This window comes from Pelophylax lessonae (genome assembly GCF_965119305.1).
Source record: "Pelophylax lessonae genome assembly, chromosome: 1".
NCBI lineage: Eukaryota > Metazoa > Chordata > Amphibia > Anura > Ranidae > Pelophylax > Pelophylax lessonae.
The window spans coordinates 74148182-74162983 of NC_138768.1; the positions used below are offsets into that span (position 1 = coordinate 74148182).

The 14802-nt window shown below is 44.2% G+C and overlaps 1 protein-coding gene across 1 annotated transcript in view; it reads left to right on the forward strand.

The window, feature by feature from the left end:
• Positions 1 to 663: 663 nt before the first annotated feature.
• TTC23L (tetratricopeptide repeat domain 23 like) overlaps positions 664 to 14802 on the forward strand; it is a gene marked incomplete at its 3' end in the record, with an annotated part of 40749 nt that continues 26610 nt past the window's right edge. Inside the window, exons 1-3 of the mRNA XM_082262557.1 lie at positions 664 to 746; positions 2112 to 2295; positions 5365 to 5488. Of these exons, the coding sequence (XP_082118683.1) occupies positions 682 to 746; positions 2112 to 2295; positions 5365 to 5488 (373 nt within the window). The 5' untranslated portion in view covers positions 664 to 681. The remainder of the gene's footprint in view (positions 747 to 2111; positions 2296 to 5364; positions 5489 to 14802) is intronic.

Here is a 14802-nt window from a genome sequence, read left to right on the forward strand (position 1 = left end):
CTCTGTCCTCCACAATGTACCCCCATCATTCCCCACTCTGTCCTTCACAATGTACCCCCATCATTCCCCACTCTGTCCTCCACAATGTACCCCCATCATTCTTCACTCTGTCCTCCACAATGTACCCCCATCATTCCTCACTCTGTCCTCCACAATGTACCCCCATCATTCCTCACTCTGTCCTCCACAATGTACCCCCGTAATTTCCCACTCTGTCCTCCACAATGTACCCCCGTAATTTCACACTCTGTCCTCCACAATGTACCCCCATCATTCCCCACTCTGTCCTCCACAATGTACCCCAATCATTCCCCACTCTGTCCTCCACAATGTACCCCCATCATTCCCCACTCTGTCCTCCACAATGTACCCCCGTAATTTCCCACTCTGTTCTTCACAATGATCCCCCGTAATTTCCCACTCTGTCCTCCACAATGTACCCCCATCATTCTTCACTCTGTCCTCCATAATGTACCCCCATTTTATACTCCTTTATTCATTACACAACATTCTTTATGTTTTTACTTTAAAGTGATCCTCTCGGGCCCTAAACATTGGTTGTTTTGCTGACATGCCTGTATTGCCAGTATTTACTGAAATGTCAGATGGTGGAAAATAAAAGTTAATATACATAGCAGACAATCGGTGTCTTTATTACAGGTAGTAGAGCTGCTTTGGAACATGTTGCCAGTCCCCATCCATATCCCCACCGTCTCCACATATTCAGAGCCTGGATCCCAATGCACGTAAGTTCTTTCATTGCTGTGTAACCTGTGGGTGAAGATATATATATATACTATATACATACACGCTATATAACCCAAAGTATGTGGATATCCGACCATCACACTGGTATGAGGTAGTTGAATATCACATTGCAAAACCATGGACATTGAAATGGAGTTACTGTACCTCCCTTCTTCGGGGAAGACCTTTCACAAGACTTTGGAGTGTGTCTTTTGGAATTTGTGCTTTTGCAGCCAAAACAGCACATGTAAGGTCAGGTGCTGATGCTGGACGAGAAGTCCTGGCTGACCACTGGTGTGCCAATTGATGCCAATGATCCCGAAGGTGTTTAATAGGGTTGGTGTTCAATACAGTTAAGGTCAGGGCTCAGTCCAGGCCTCTTGGGTTACTCCACACTCATCAAACTTATGCCTCGTACACACGCAACAATTATCGGCCGACCGATCGTCCGACTTTTGTCCAAGTTGTGTTTTGTTGGTTGGAATGTGCCTAGACTGCACACGAATTTTCTCGGCCAACAAAAATCTACTTCAGAAGTGATGTCATGTGCTGGTTTACTTTCCGTGTGTTTTTTCTTCTCTGAGCATGCCCAGTCTTGCTCATCAGATTTTTGTCTGCCGAAATCTGTACTGACTGACCGAAAATCGGCCGTTGTGTTGACGGCCAACAAAAATTTTATAGCTTGCACACCAGATTTTTTTCTGCCGAAAAGTCGGAGTCGGTTGTCGGAAGCATCATACTAACAAGCCGAAAATCGGCCGATCGGACGAAAAACACCCTAATCACCCTGGTCTGAGTAGGTTCCCCCTGCAGCTTGGCTGCAGAGAAAAGGACTGGGGAAATTCTGTCTTTGGTCCTTTCTCTCTCTCAAAAGTGAGACATCAGTGGTGATATTTCACCAAAGCCTAAATATTTCACTAAATGGGGCTCCTAAAAAATACTGTAAAAAAAACAAAAACAAACAATAATAAAAATGATTGCAAAATTAATAAAATTATAAAAAAAATAATATAAAAATATAAAAAATAAACTACTGACATAAACCTCTGCCCTACTGAAATCGTCTGTTGCTCTACCGACACTGTCTATTGCCCTACTGCCATATATATATATATATATATATATATATATATATATATATATACATACATACATACACACACATACACGCATGTATGTTTGAGCTTTGGAGTGCACACTCTAATGCAATAGGCTGCGCACACCTATGTCTTTATGGTTGCACAGGTCCTAGAAAACAGGTAATTTGGAGCCACGGAATATGTCATACATGGTTAATGATATTAATAATAATACAGGACTTTTCTGTTTCTCAGTGAGTCTCTAGTATTTACTGTGTTCTACAGAACTCCAAAGACAGCCAGCAGGGCCCAGGACGCAGAGGAGACAGAAGGCAGTCTATTGGGCTACACCGAGCGATCTCAGGACACAGACAGAAATGATTCCCATCCACCAAAAGGCCATTCATTCCCTCTGGATAAATTAACCAAAGCCAAAATGAGGGTGGAGCAGTTCATCAAAGACAATAAGGTGAGAAGGTGACCATTATTTGTGTTGCACTGTATTATGTGACCAATACAGTACTTTTGTACTTTACACCGATCAGCCATGATTTTATGACCACTGACAAGTAAAGTGAATAACATTGATAATCATGTTACAATGGCATTTGGAAGTGGGGGGGATATATTAGCAGGACCGTCTTTAACCACTTTACCACCAGAGGATTTTGCTGTCTTACGTCCAGGCCACTTTTGGCGATTCGGCGCTGTGCGACTTTAACTGACAATTGCGCGGTCGTGTGACGCCGTACCCAAACTAAATTTACGTCCATTTTTCCCCACAAACAGAGCTTTCTTTTGGTGGTATTTGATCACCTATGCGATTTTTACTTTTTGCGCTATAAACAAAAAAAAAGAGTACATTTTGAAAAAATAACAATATTTTTCACATTTTTTTATATGAAATTCTCCCCCCCCCCCCCCCCAAAAAAAATGTAAAAATCAAAAATTTTTTAAATTTTTGGCCAATTTGTTTTCTGCTACCTATGTTTGGTAAAAAAAAAATCACAATTAGCGTATTTTGATTGGTTTGCGCAAAAGTTATTGCGTTTACTAACTAAGGGAAAGATTTTTGTCATTTTTGGTGTTTTTTTTTGTAACAAGTAATGGCGGCGATCTGCGATTTTTTTTGCGGGACTGCGACATTGCGGCGGACAGATCGGACCCTTGACTGACATTTTTGACACTTTTGGGGGTACCAGTGACATTACTGCAGTAATCAGTGCTATACATATGCACTGTTACTGTAAAAATGACACTGGCAGGGAAGGGGTTAATTTTATTGGCGAGGAAGGGGTTAATGTATGCCTGGTGCTTACTAACGTGTGTGGGGGGAGGTGACTGAGTGACACAGGGACAGATCGCATGTTCAGCTATGCTGAACCCTGCAATCTGTCTCTGTTTGTCACTTAGGAGATCCGCCCGCTTTGTTTACACAAGCGGGCGGATCTCCAGACTCGATTCCCCGACGATCGGAAAAGAGTGGCGGCGATCGCCGCTACTCCTCCCCTGGCCCGACTCCCGCTGTGACTGAACACAGTGGTAGCGAGCCTCCGGCGGCGCGTGAGCGCCGCCCAGAAGGGGAGGAGTCCAGTGACGTAGGTCTACGTCGCTGGACGGAATCGAGCCACTTTGCAGCAATACAACATTTTCTTGGGCCCTCTTGAATCCACTTATCAACTATTTGGGGGCAGTGTGGGCCCCACAACAAATGACTGGACCCAGGGCAGCTGCCCCTTTTGCCCTGCGTTAAAGACAGCCCTGTATATTAGGCTGCAAGTAAACATGTTGTTCCTGAAGATTATGTGTTAAAAGCAGAAAAAAATGATCATCGCATCGCTGACCCATGTCCACAGCCAATAGTGCCTACAATGGGCATGTGAGCATCAGAACTGGAACACGGAGCAATGGAAGAAGGTGGCTTGATCTGTTTGGTTGTACCACATGCTTTCATGCTACCTTTTTCATTTTCTTTTACATCATGTGAATGGCCAGGTGCATATGCGTTGCTTACCTGGGGAAGAGATGGCACTAGGGTGCAGTATGGGAAGAAGGAGAGACAGCAAGGGCAGACAGTACAATGCTTTGGACAAAGTTCTGCTGGGAAACTTTGGCTCCTGCATTTCATGTGGATGACACATACCACCTACCTAAACATTGTTGCTGAATAAGTACACCACTCCATGGAAATGCTATTCCCTGCTGGCCGTGGTCTCTTTCAGCAGAATAATGCACCCTGTCCCACTGCAAAAATGGTTCAAGAATGGTTTGAGGAACACAACAATGAGTTTAAAGTGTTGACTTGGCCTCTAAATTCTCTAGATCTCAATCCAATCAAGCATCTGTGGGATGTGCTGGAAAAACAAATCCAATGCATGGAGGCCCCACCTCATAACTTACAGGACTTAAAGGATCTGCTACTGATTGCTTGTTGCCGGATACCACAGCGTACCTTTAGAGGTCTAGTGACATCAATGCCTCGATGGGTCAGGGCTGGTTTAGCAGCTAAAGAGGCTGTTTTGGAGGCAAAAAGGGAACCTAGTCAATATTATGTGGGTGGCTATAGAGTTATGGCTGATCGGTGTATATGCTGGCTTTTTCTACTGGGAATTCTGTCTCAGGTGGCGCCTACTAGTGGTGGCGAAGAAAAGTCATATTTACCGAATTTTGTTTGGTCCTTTTTGCATGTTTGCATTATGATTAGAATTATACCGGATTTTTATAGTACCAAAAGTTTGCACAGAATTAAGTAGTAGTAGAAGTAAAGGGAGACAGTACAGTTAGAATGCAATTCAAGACAAAAGGGATAGGAGGGCCCAGCTCATGAGAGCTTACAAAGCAAAGATCAATCAAGCAGCACAGCTGAAGAGGGTGGGGGTGTAGATGCTGTATGGGTAATCTGTCAGTGTATGGGGCATACAAATGTGCGCATGCTTTAGGAAAATATTGGCGCGTTCCAATGTACAGCCGCGTCTTGTAATTGCTGTCTATGGGTGGCTGTATGCAGCAGACGTGGGTCCCAGGGAAGTTTTTATGCAGATTCTGGATGCTCATGCACGCTGTACAGCCCCCTTCCATGCGTGTTCATGAGCCCTAACTATCTGAAGTCATTTGTTGTAGTTGAATATACTAAATATACCCAGAGCATTTAGCATCTGTATGGTTTTCAAATGCGGTATGAACTTTCTATAATGTATTGTATGTTGGCTGACATATCGCCTTCTCACTACCTGTCAAATGCCTCTGAAAAGTGATCCAACTGCTAAATATTTTAAACTGCGTAGATCTGTTTTAGGATTGTTGGTCATTGTCAGTGCTGTATCTTTGCTTTAAGACTAGAGTTCCTGAATATACCGTTGCCCACAGGCTATTGAAGCCAGAGAGTCAGCATGACAGCCAGGCGCCTATAATTGTTAGAGGAGGTTAGCAATGGCACCTCTCACTTTTCTCTCATGATAGATTTTCTTTAGTAATGTCTGAATTTTTGTCTTGATTACTATTGCCTTACATACAACGCTAACAGCTTTTTTTTTTATAGCTTCTTACAGCTCACAAAGAGTTAATCAGATGTGTGGCATTGAGCAGAATTATCTATGGGGACTGCCATTGGAGACTTGCTGAGGCTTTCGCCAACCTTGCTCATTGCTACCTTACATACAGAGGTACTCTATTAAACAAAATTGTAAAAGTACATTTTAGTAAATACTGCATATTTATTGTGCTTACCAATAGGGCTGGGATGACCCGTAGGTGGATGAGGGAGCCGCCTTGGGCACAGCATAATACGGGGTGGAAGGGGTGCTGTAGCGGGGTGCTGGTAGGGAGGGATGGGGAGTTTGTCTTAGCCCAGGTTAGTGACACTTGCTGTCATGTTACTCGCTGTTCCTCTTTTTCCCCGTCATCAGCAAATCCCAGCAGCTGTTAAAATGACAGCCAGGTCTGTATTACAGTCGTGTAATAGAAACCTTCTAAAATAGGGTGACCAGATGTCACCGGTTTCCAGGGACAGTCCTCGGATTGAGGACACTGTCCCTGGCCCAAGTCTGTCCCTGGTTTTGTCCCCAGATTCAGGGCCGGATTAATGTAGACAGGGCATCCCATGCTGGCTGAGAAACAGCCTGGTGGTTCAAATACAGACGCCCCCTGCTGGACGATCTCACTGCCTCTCCTGCTGCTGTTCAGTGGAGGAATTTGACTGTGTGGAGGGCTGAGACCGGGAGGTGAGCAGATGGCGGGGTCTGTTTGTACACAGGTGAGGTCAGTGGGGGAGAAGGGGTCAGAGCTGATACAGCTGCATGGAGAGATGGAGAGTTTAGCTGTTGTGGGGGAAGGGCTAAGAGGTGGCTGCAGAGATAATCTGTGAGAGAAGGGTGCAGAGGTGAGCTATGGATGAGACGATGGATGGTGTCCTGGGGTATTTCCTCCCAGATCTGGACCTGGGCATTATTGAGCTCCTGAACAGACTGAGGTGCAACCTGGTGGCATCGGATGGACTGAAACATAATGTCCCAGGGGTTTTATTGGATTTAGGTCAGGCGAGCGTGGGGACCATTCAATGGTATCAATTCCTTCATCTTCCAGGAACTGGCTGTATACTTTAGCCACATGAGGCCGGGCATTTGTCGTGCACAAGGAGGAACCACTGCATCAGAGTAGGGTCTGACAATGGGTCCAAGGATTTCATCCCAATACCTAATGGTAGTCAGGGTGCCATTATCTAGCCTGGAGAGGTCTGTGTGTCCTTCCATGGATATGCCTCCCCAGATCATCACTGACCCCGATGTTACAGGCAGTATAATGTTCTCCACACCTTCTCCAGACCATAGTTGCCAACATTTGAAAAAAATTTCCAGGGACACTTTGCAGCACAGCTATCAATTACTTACCACACCCACTTCTCTAAAGCTCCGCCCACTCCACATAATTAATCTCCGCCTACTTATCAGATTATAAGGTCTACTTCATAAAGAGAGAATTACAGGAAATTGAAAAGGGAATTGAAAACTTAAGGCCAAAATAGCAGAGTTGGAATAATTCTCCCATTCAGCTGCACTACTTCTGCCTAAAGTTTAAAATTCTCATCACAATTCCCTGCAATTCTAAAGTGTCAAATGTGCTCAGGTGTGACCATACAAAAAATGGAATATGTAAATATAAATAAAGTGCAAGGTGTAAATAAGTAGGATTCTACTATCTGGTATAATTAGGTTTTATTGTACTTATTTACACCTCGCACTTTATTTATATTTAAATATTACATTTTTTGTATGGTCACACCTGAGCACATTTCACACTTTATTCACCTGTCTTGAAATTCAGCCCTATGTAGGGTGATAATTTTAATTTACATAAAAGAATGTGGCATCCTTTCTTTCCTAACACATTACCCAGTCCATACCAGTATAGATCCTAACACATTACCCAGTCCATACCAGTATAGATCCTAACACATTACCCAGTCCATACCAGTATAGATCCTAACACATTACCCAGTCCATACCAATATAGATCCTAACACATTACCCAGTCCATACCATCCTAACACATTACCCAGTCCATACCAGTATAGATCCTAACACATTACCCAGTCCATACCATCCTAACACATTACCCAGTCCATACCAGTATAGATCCTAACACATTACCCAGTCCATACCAGTATAGATCCTAACACATTACCCAGTCCATACCATCCTAACACATTCCCAGTCCATACCAGTATAGATCCTAACACATTACCCAGTCCATACCATCCTAACACATTACCCAGTCCATACCAGTATAGATCCTAACACATTACCCAGTCCATACCAATATAGATCCTAACACATTACCCAGTCCATACCATCCTAACACATTACCCAGTCCATACCAGTATAGATCCTAACACATTACCCAGTCCATACCATCCTAACACATTACCCAGCCCATACCAGTATAGATCCAAACACATTACCCAGTCCATACCATCCTAACACATTACCCAGCCCATACCAGTATAGATCCTAACACATTACCCAGTCCATACCATCCTAACACATTACCCAGCCCATACCAGTATAAATCATAACGCATTACCCAGTCCATACCAGTATAGATCCTAACACATTACCCAGTCCACACCAGTATAGATCCTAACACATTACCCAGTCCATACCAGTATAGATCCTAACACATTACCCAGTCCATACCAGTATAGATCCTAACACATTACCCAGTCCACACCAGTATAGATCCTAACACATTACCCAGTCCATATCATCCAAACACATTACTGAGTCCATATCAGTATAGATATCCAGCATGAGATTTTCCCCATTGAGGATTGAGGTCTGTTTTCAAAGTGTTCCCTTCATTTTTTTGAGATATATATATATATTATATATATTATACATAAACACATAATATATATATATATATATATATATATATATATATATATATATTATACATACACACATACATGGATGTGTACATACATTTATCTAGAGCTAAAAAAATTATATCTATAAAAAACATTATTAACCACTTTACTACCAGTCACGTAACCTCTACGTCATCAGACTTTGCGGGGTTATACCGGGATGATGCCTCTAGCTAGAGGCATCATCCCGGTACCGTTGTTTGAAGCCGACGGTCGGCTTTCCGTCGGTAACGATCGATGCGGCTCGGGAGCCGCTCGATCGTTACCCGGGGGGGCGGGAGGGGACGTCCCCCCCCTCCCGCCGCCTTCCGCGGCTTTGCTCGGGGCTACCGTCCCACCGGGAGCCCCGAGCACCCAGCCGGCACGTCCGCCGGCTGGATGGAGTCCCGATGAATGCCGGAAACGGCATCGATCGGGTCTCCGATGACGTAACCCGGAGGCGGCGTCCATGACGTCACGTCCGGGTTACTGTGCTGCAAAAGGCGGCAGATTTGAAAAACGGCTGTATGCAAAAATGCCGTTTTCGGCGTTTTGCATACAGGGAAGTGTAGTGGAGGGGTCGAGGGTCTTTTAGACCCTCGATCCCTCCATAAAGAGTACCTGTCACGACATATTGCTGTCACCAGGGATGTTTACATTGCTTGTGACAGCAATAAAAGTGATCAGATTTTTTTTTTTTTAAAAACCTGTAATAAAGTTTAAAAAAAAAGAAAAAATAAATAGGAAAAAAAAAAAAAAAAAAAATTTAGCCGTCCCCGTCACCGTTAGCTCGCGCACAAAAAAAAACGTATACGCAAGTCGAGCCGCAAATGAAATCGCTGTTCAAACCACACATGTGAGGTATCGCCGCGATCGCCAGAGCGTGGGCAATAATTAAAAAAAAAGAGCTACACTCTAACTCTAAACTGGTAACCGTTAAATAAATTTAAAGCGTCGCAGATTGAGATCTCTATTGACCGTAGTTTGTCGCCATCCCACGGGGGGGCGCAATTTTAAACCGTAACATGTTTGGTATCTATTTACTCGGCGTGACATCATCTTTCACAATATACAAAAAAAATGGGCTAACTTTACTGTTTAGTATTTTTTAAATGCAGTGAAATGTGATTTTTCAAATTTTTTCCAAAAAAATGGCGTTTTAAAGACCGCTGCGCAAATACCGCGTGACAAAAAATTTTGCAATGACCGACATTTTATTCTCCAGAGTCTTTGCTAAAAAAATATATATAATGTTTGGGGGTTCTAAGTAGTTTTCTAGGAAAAAATACTGGTTTTAACTTGTGAACAAAAAGTGTCCGAAATAGGGCTGGGGCTAAAGTGGTTAATAGTAGTAATAATAATAATGTAATAATATTGCATGCCATGTAGAGAAGGAAGGGTCAGTATGAGAACAGCATATCATGCATCTCCAGCATAACAGCTCCTCTTCCTTTGTTACTTTTCTCTTGTAACTTTCTCTGTAACTTTTTTTTTTTTTTTTAAACAAAGGAAAATAAGGTAATAGTCATACCCTCACTTTGCCAAAAGATGGCGCTGGGTTCCAGACCACAGGCACAGAGGCCGTGGAGGAATGTGAGGCCTCCAGCTTGTCGGAAGGTGCTCTGCCTCCCCCTGCTGGCAGATTTCGGAAAGTGCACCATGCTGACGCCCTGCCTCCGGTGACGCATTAAATTTGCAACAGGCGGGAAGAGTGAGCGGGCACCGAGAGAGGGTGAGAGGGGGAGGGGAGCACCGGGAGAGGGGAAGAGACAACCTGCTGCCAGAACTACAACTCCCAGCTGGGGTGAGAGCGACACTGTGGAACAAAATACAAGAAAAAAAAATTTTTTTTTTTTAAACGGTAACGGGCAGCCTGATTAACAGGTCAGGACAAGGAAAATGGGACAGGCTCCTATCTGCCGGTATTGTCCCGGCAAAAACGGGACAGTTGGCAGGTATGCCAGACCCTTTCATGTCTGTCACATGTGCTCAGGGTGAACCTGCTCTCATCTGTGAAAAGCACAGGGGGCAGTGGTGGACCTCCCAATTCTGGTGTTCAATGGCAAATGCCAATCAAGCTCCACAGTGCTGGGTAGTGAGCTCAGGGCCCACTAGAGGACGTTGGGCCCTCAGGCCACCCTCATGAAGTCTGTTTCTGATTGGTTAGAAACATTCACACCAGTGGTCTGCTGGAGGTTATTTTGTAGGGCTCTGGCAGTGCTCATCCTGTTCCTTGTACAAAAGAGCAGATACCGGTCCTGCTGATGGGTTAAGGTAAGGACCTTCTGTGGCCCTGTCCAGCTCTCCTAGAGTAACAGCCTGTCTCCTGGAATCTCCTTCATGCTCTTGAGACTGTGCTGGGAGACACAGAAAACCTTCTGGCAATGGCACAAATTGATGTGCCATCCTGGAGGAGTTGCAACCTCTGGAGGGTCCAGGTATCACTTCATGCTACCAGTAGTGACAATGACCCTAGTCAAATGCAAAACTAGTGAAAAACATTTAGAAAAGATGAGTAGGGAAAAAAAGGTCAGTTGCCTCCAGCTGTAATACCACTCCTGTTTTGGATTAACAACCCCTTCTGCTACCTAACTGACCTGATTAATATCCCAGGATTTTAATTGACTTGATGCTATACTCTGAGTAAAAAGTGTTCCTTTAATTTTTTTGAGCAGCGTATATACACTCACACGGTCTTGCAGGAGTGTAGTTCATCAATCAAATACCCTTTGGGGCCCAGTTATATCTGTGCATTGTGGTGACACACTGTGAAATGCATGTTTTACTGCATAATACTTTAACCACTTGACCTCCAAAAGATTTACCCCCCCCCCTTCATGACCAGGCGATTTTTTGCGATACGGCACTGCGTTACTTTTAATGACTTCCGGACCGCCCACCATGTTTTTACATCACTACTTTGATGTTAAATACTGGGGTTATGGCAGCAGATAGCTACCATAACCCCAGTATATTTTATTTTTAAATGGTGGGGGGTCCACTTTAACATAAAAGTGGTCCCAGTGGCGGCTTCGCCGCGGGATCACTTTTTATGGTCGGCAGAGAAGGTTCCCCCTCCCGCTACTTCCTGGTCAATTTCCATGCTTACAGGAGCCATTGGTAGCAGGGAAAATGATCCAATTCTCTGTGCGGATGGGCAGAAAGTCGAGTGAGGGCAAGATGACCCCCGCTTGACTCTATGCCCTTGGAGGACCGGAGCGACGTCAAACGTTACTTACACCCTCCGGCTTTAAAGGGTCCATTTGGGAGGTCTCAAAGCAGTGTAAAACACAAGGGGTGGGAACAGCGAAAAAGAAAATCCCAATCTAAACTATAGCCAACCAGGTAAACAGGAGCTCAACCAAACCAACTGGAGCCCACCTGAAAAAAAATAATACAGCCCCAAAGAGGATCAGATCCTCTTAAACAGCAGCCTGCAAAACCTTGCAGCCAAAAGAAGCATCCGCAGATGCCAAAACATCAATTTTATAGAACTTTGTGTGCACTGATGACCAGGTGGTTGCCTTGCAAACCTGCGTCACTGACGCCTGATGACGGAAAGCCTAGGAGGTACTAAGCGCCCTAGTAGAGTGCGCCTCGACAGGTAAAGGAGGAACATGACCCCTGATAGAATAGGCCTGAATCACAATCCATCTGGAAATGGTCACAGAGGGAGCTGACAACCCTTTACGAGGTCCATCCGTGAGAACAAATAGAGAGGCTGACTTCCTAAAAGACTCCGTAGCTGCCAGGTACACCCTAATTGCCCGGACCACATCCACCATATGCAATATCCTTTGGATGTTTAGGCTTGGGACACAGGGAAGGCAACACAATGTCTTCATTCAAATGAAAAACAGAGACAACCTTTGGAAGGAATGACAGACAGGGGCGAAGAACCACCTTATCCCTATAAATCACCAGGTAAGGTGAACAACAGGATTAAGCCGCCAGTTCCGACACCCTGGGCGCAGAGGTGACAGCCACTAAAAAGGCCACCTTCTGGGACAGCGTAAGCAGGGGAATCTCCTGAAGATTCTCAAAGGGAGGCTTCTGGAGAACTGAAAACACCAAATTGAGATCCCAAGGCGGCAACGGAGCCCGCACTGGAGGAACCAATGTCGGACACCCTGAAAGAAAGGTACGCACCAGGGAGTGTGTGGCCAAAGGTCATTGGAAGAAGACTGCCAAAGCCGATATCTGGCCCTTGATGGTACTCAAGGCCAATTTCTGTTCAACAACTACCCCCCCCCCCCCCCGAAGGAAGGTCAAGATCCAAGCCACCGTGACGGAGCGAGGATGAATGCCAAGAGACTCACACCACGCAATGTACATCTTCTACGTACGATGGTAGATCTTCCTAGAAGTAGATTTCCTAGCTTTCAACAGAGTAGGAATTACCGACTCAGATAAACCTCCATCCTTCAGCACCTGGCGTTCAACAGCCAAGCCATCAGCGCGTTTCTTCCAATAGGACGTTATCAAGGGTTGTGAGGTTAAGTTCTGGACTCTGTGGTGGCCAATCCATGTGTGAAAATGATGTCTCAAGCTCCCTGAACCACTCTTTCACAATTTGAGCCTGATGAATCCTGACATTGTCATCTTGGAATATGCCCGTGCCATCAGGGAAGAAAAAATCCATTGATCAAATACCCTGAAAATAGAGAAATTTGTCTATGATTTGCCACACGTATTGTCTAGTTTCCTCCATCCCTATATGTATATATAAACAAGGATAAGAACAAGAGTGTGGGACTTTAAGTAAGGTAAACTAGACATAAAGAATTTATTGAATAAATAACTGTACACATAAAAATATTGGTAACATGAACACATACAGAGATATAGTATACAATGAATTGCATAGTACATATTGAATCAACAAAAAATACACATACATCATTTCTAGGATCAAACCAGGATCTCTCAAGAAAAAATGGATACAATAAGACATCATAATCTCTGTGTGTTCACGAATTGAAATATGTCACATTACAATGGTATGTTTGAGCAATTTGTAGGCTCGATGCGTTTCGTGGACCTCCGTCCACTCATCAGGAGCTTGAATGTAAGTTTGTGTGTCTAAGAATGAAAATATACATAATGAGAATGAACTTATATAATATAAAAAATTGTAATGAAGGGTAATGTGGGAAAAGCACTACCTGAAGTAGTGTCACAGATCCATGAGCCACCCAGTATAGGAGAGGGAGACCGGAGCAACTCCAGGGGACGCCTGACCCGGGGCTGAGGCATGGATGATCTCCAGCACATCAGGGCTGCATAGAAAAAGGGGCCATAGGCAGGGTGGAATGCGGCTTTGAGAGCTTCAGAATGATACTTTAGAGAGAGAGAAGCAGTGAGGGCACACTGGGACCACAATGGAGTCTGAAATTGTATATATATCAAAAAAGGAAAAAATATAAATGGAAAACCTCCATCTCAAAAAATGTATAATAGTTATAGAAATATATATGCTCAAAAAAGTGGACTCAGAGAAAGTGCCAGGGCAGAAAAAACACCAGGATAGTATCAAATTGAAAGGGACCAGTTGGTAATGTGATGAAGTGCCTGTGAAAGTTAATGAAGACCCTAGGGGTGACCAAGGGGGGAAGTAAGAAAAAGAGAAAATATCTCCCCAATGAAAGGAGTGAGTGTTGAAGAAAAGAAAAGTATAGTGGTGAAAATAAAGATGAAAATAAGGTGCAATAGTGAATGGCGCCAACTAGGCATGTACTTAGTGAAAACGGTACCCAAGTAACAACAAACCGTGAAAGAGGGGTAAAGCAAGTAGATAGAGTGAAGTAGTGATAATAAGATTACCAAAACATAAAAAATGGAAGAGATTGCTGATCCAATCCAAGCTGCTAGTCCCGAGGTGCGCGAGTGAATCCACGCCAGCGCCATGCTGACGTCAGTATATATGGACTGCCATGGTAACTCCCACATCCGGTCACTCAGACCAGAAATGGGTAGGAGCGGGCCGCCCCTGGCGTCAGAAGGAGAGAGTGTAGGCATGGCAACGTGACGCCGGTAGGCGCCACGTACCAAGCACACCAAGCATGGCGCCGATGGAGGGCGTGATACCCCGTCTCCGGCCCGGATGCCTAGGCAGAGACGGGTGAGAGAGGGAGGTGGCCGGCCGACCATCGCAGCCCCGGGTGAGGAGGCCCAGAGCGACTCCAAAGGAGCCCTCTCCAGACTGGATGTAAAGGAGGCTCGATCAGTTGAAATCATACACTATAATGATATGGAGAAAAATTGATAAAAATATAATAGAAATAATTAGACTATGTATAATAAAAGATCTCCCTAAAAAAAGGGGGGATGTGGCAAACATATAGACAAAAAGGCGGGTGTCTTCCACCCAAATTATATGCAGAAAATAGAGAAATTTGTCTATGATTTGCCACACGTATTGTCTAGTTTCCTCCATCCCTATATGTATATATAAACAAGGATAAGAACAAGAGTGTGGGACTTTAAGTGAGGTAAACTAGACATAAAGAATTTATTGAATAAATAACTGTACACATAAAAATATTGGTAACATGAACACATACAGAGATATAG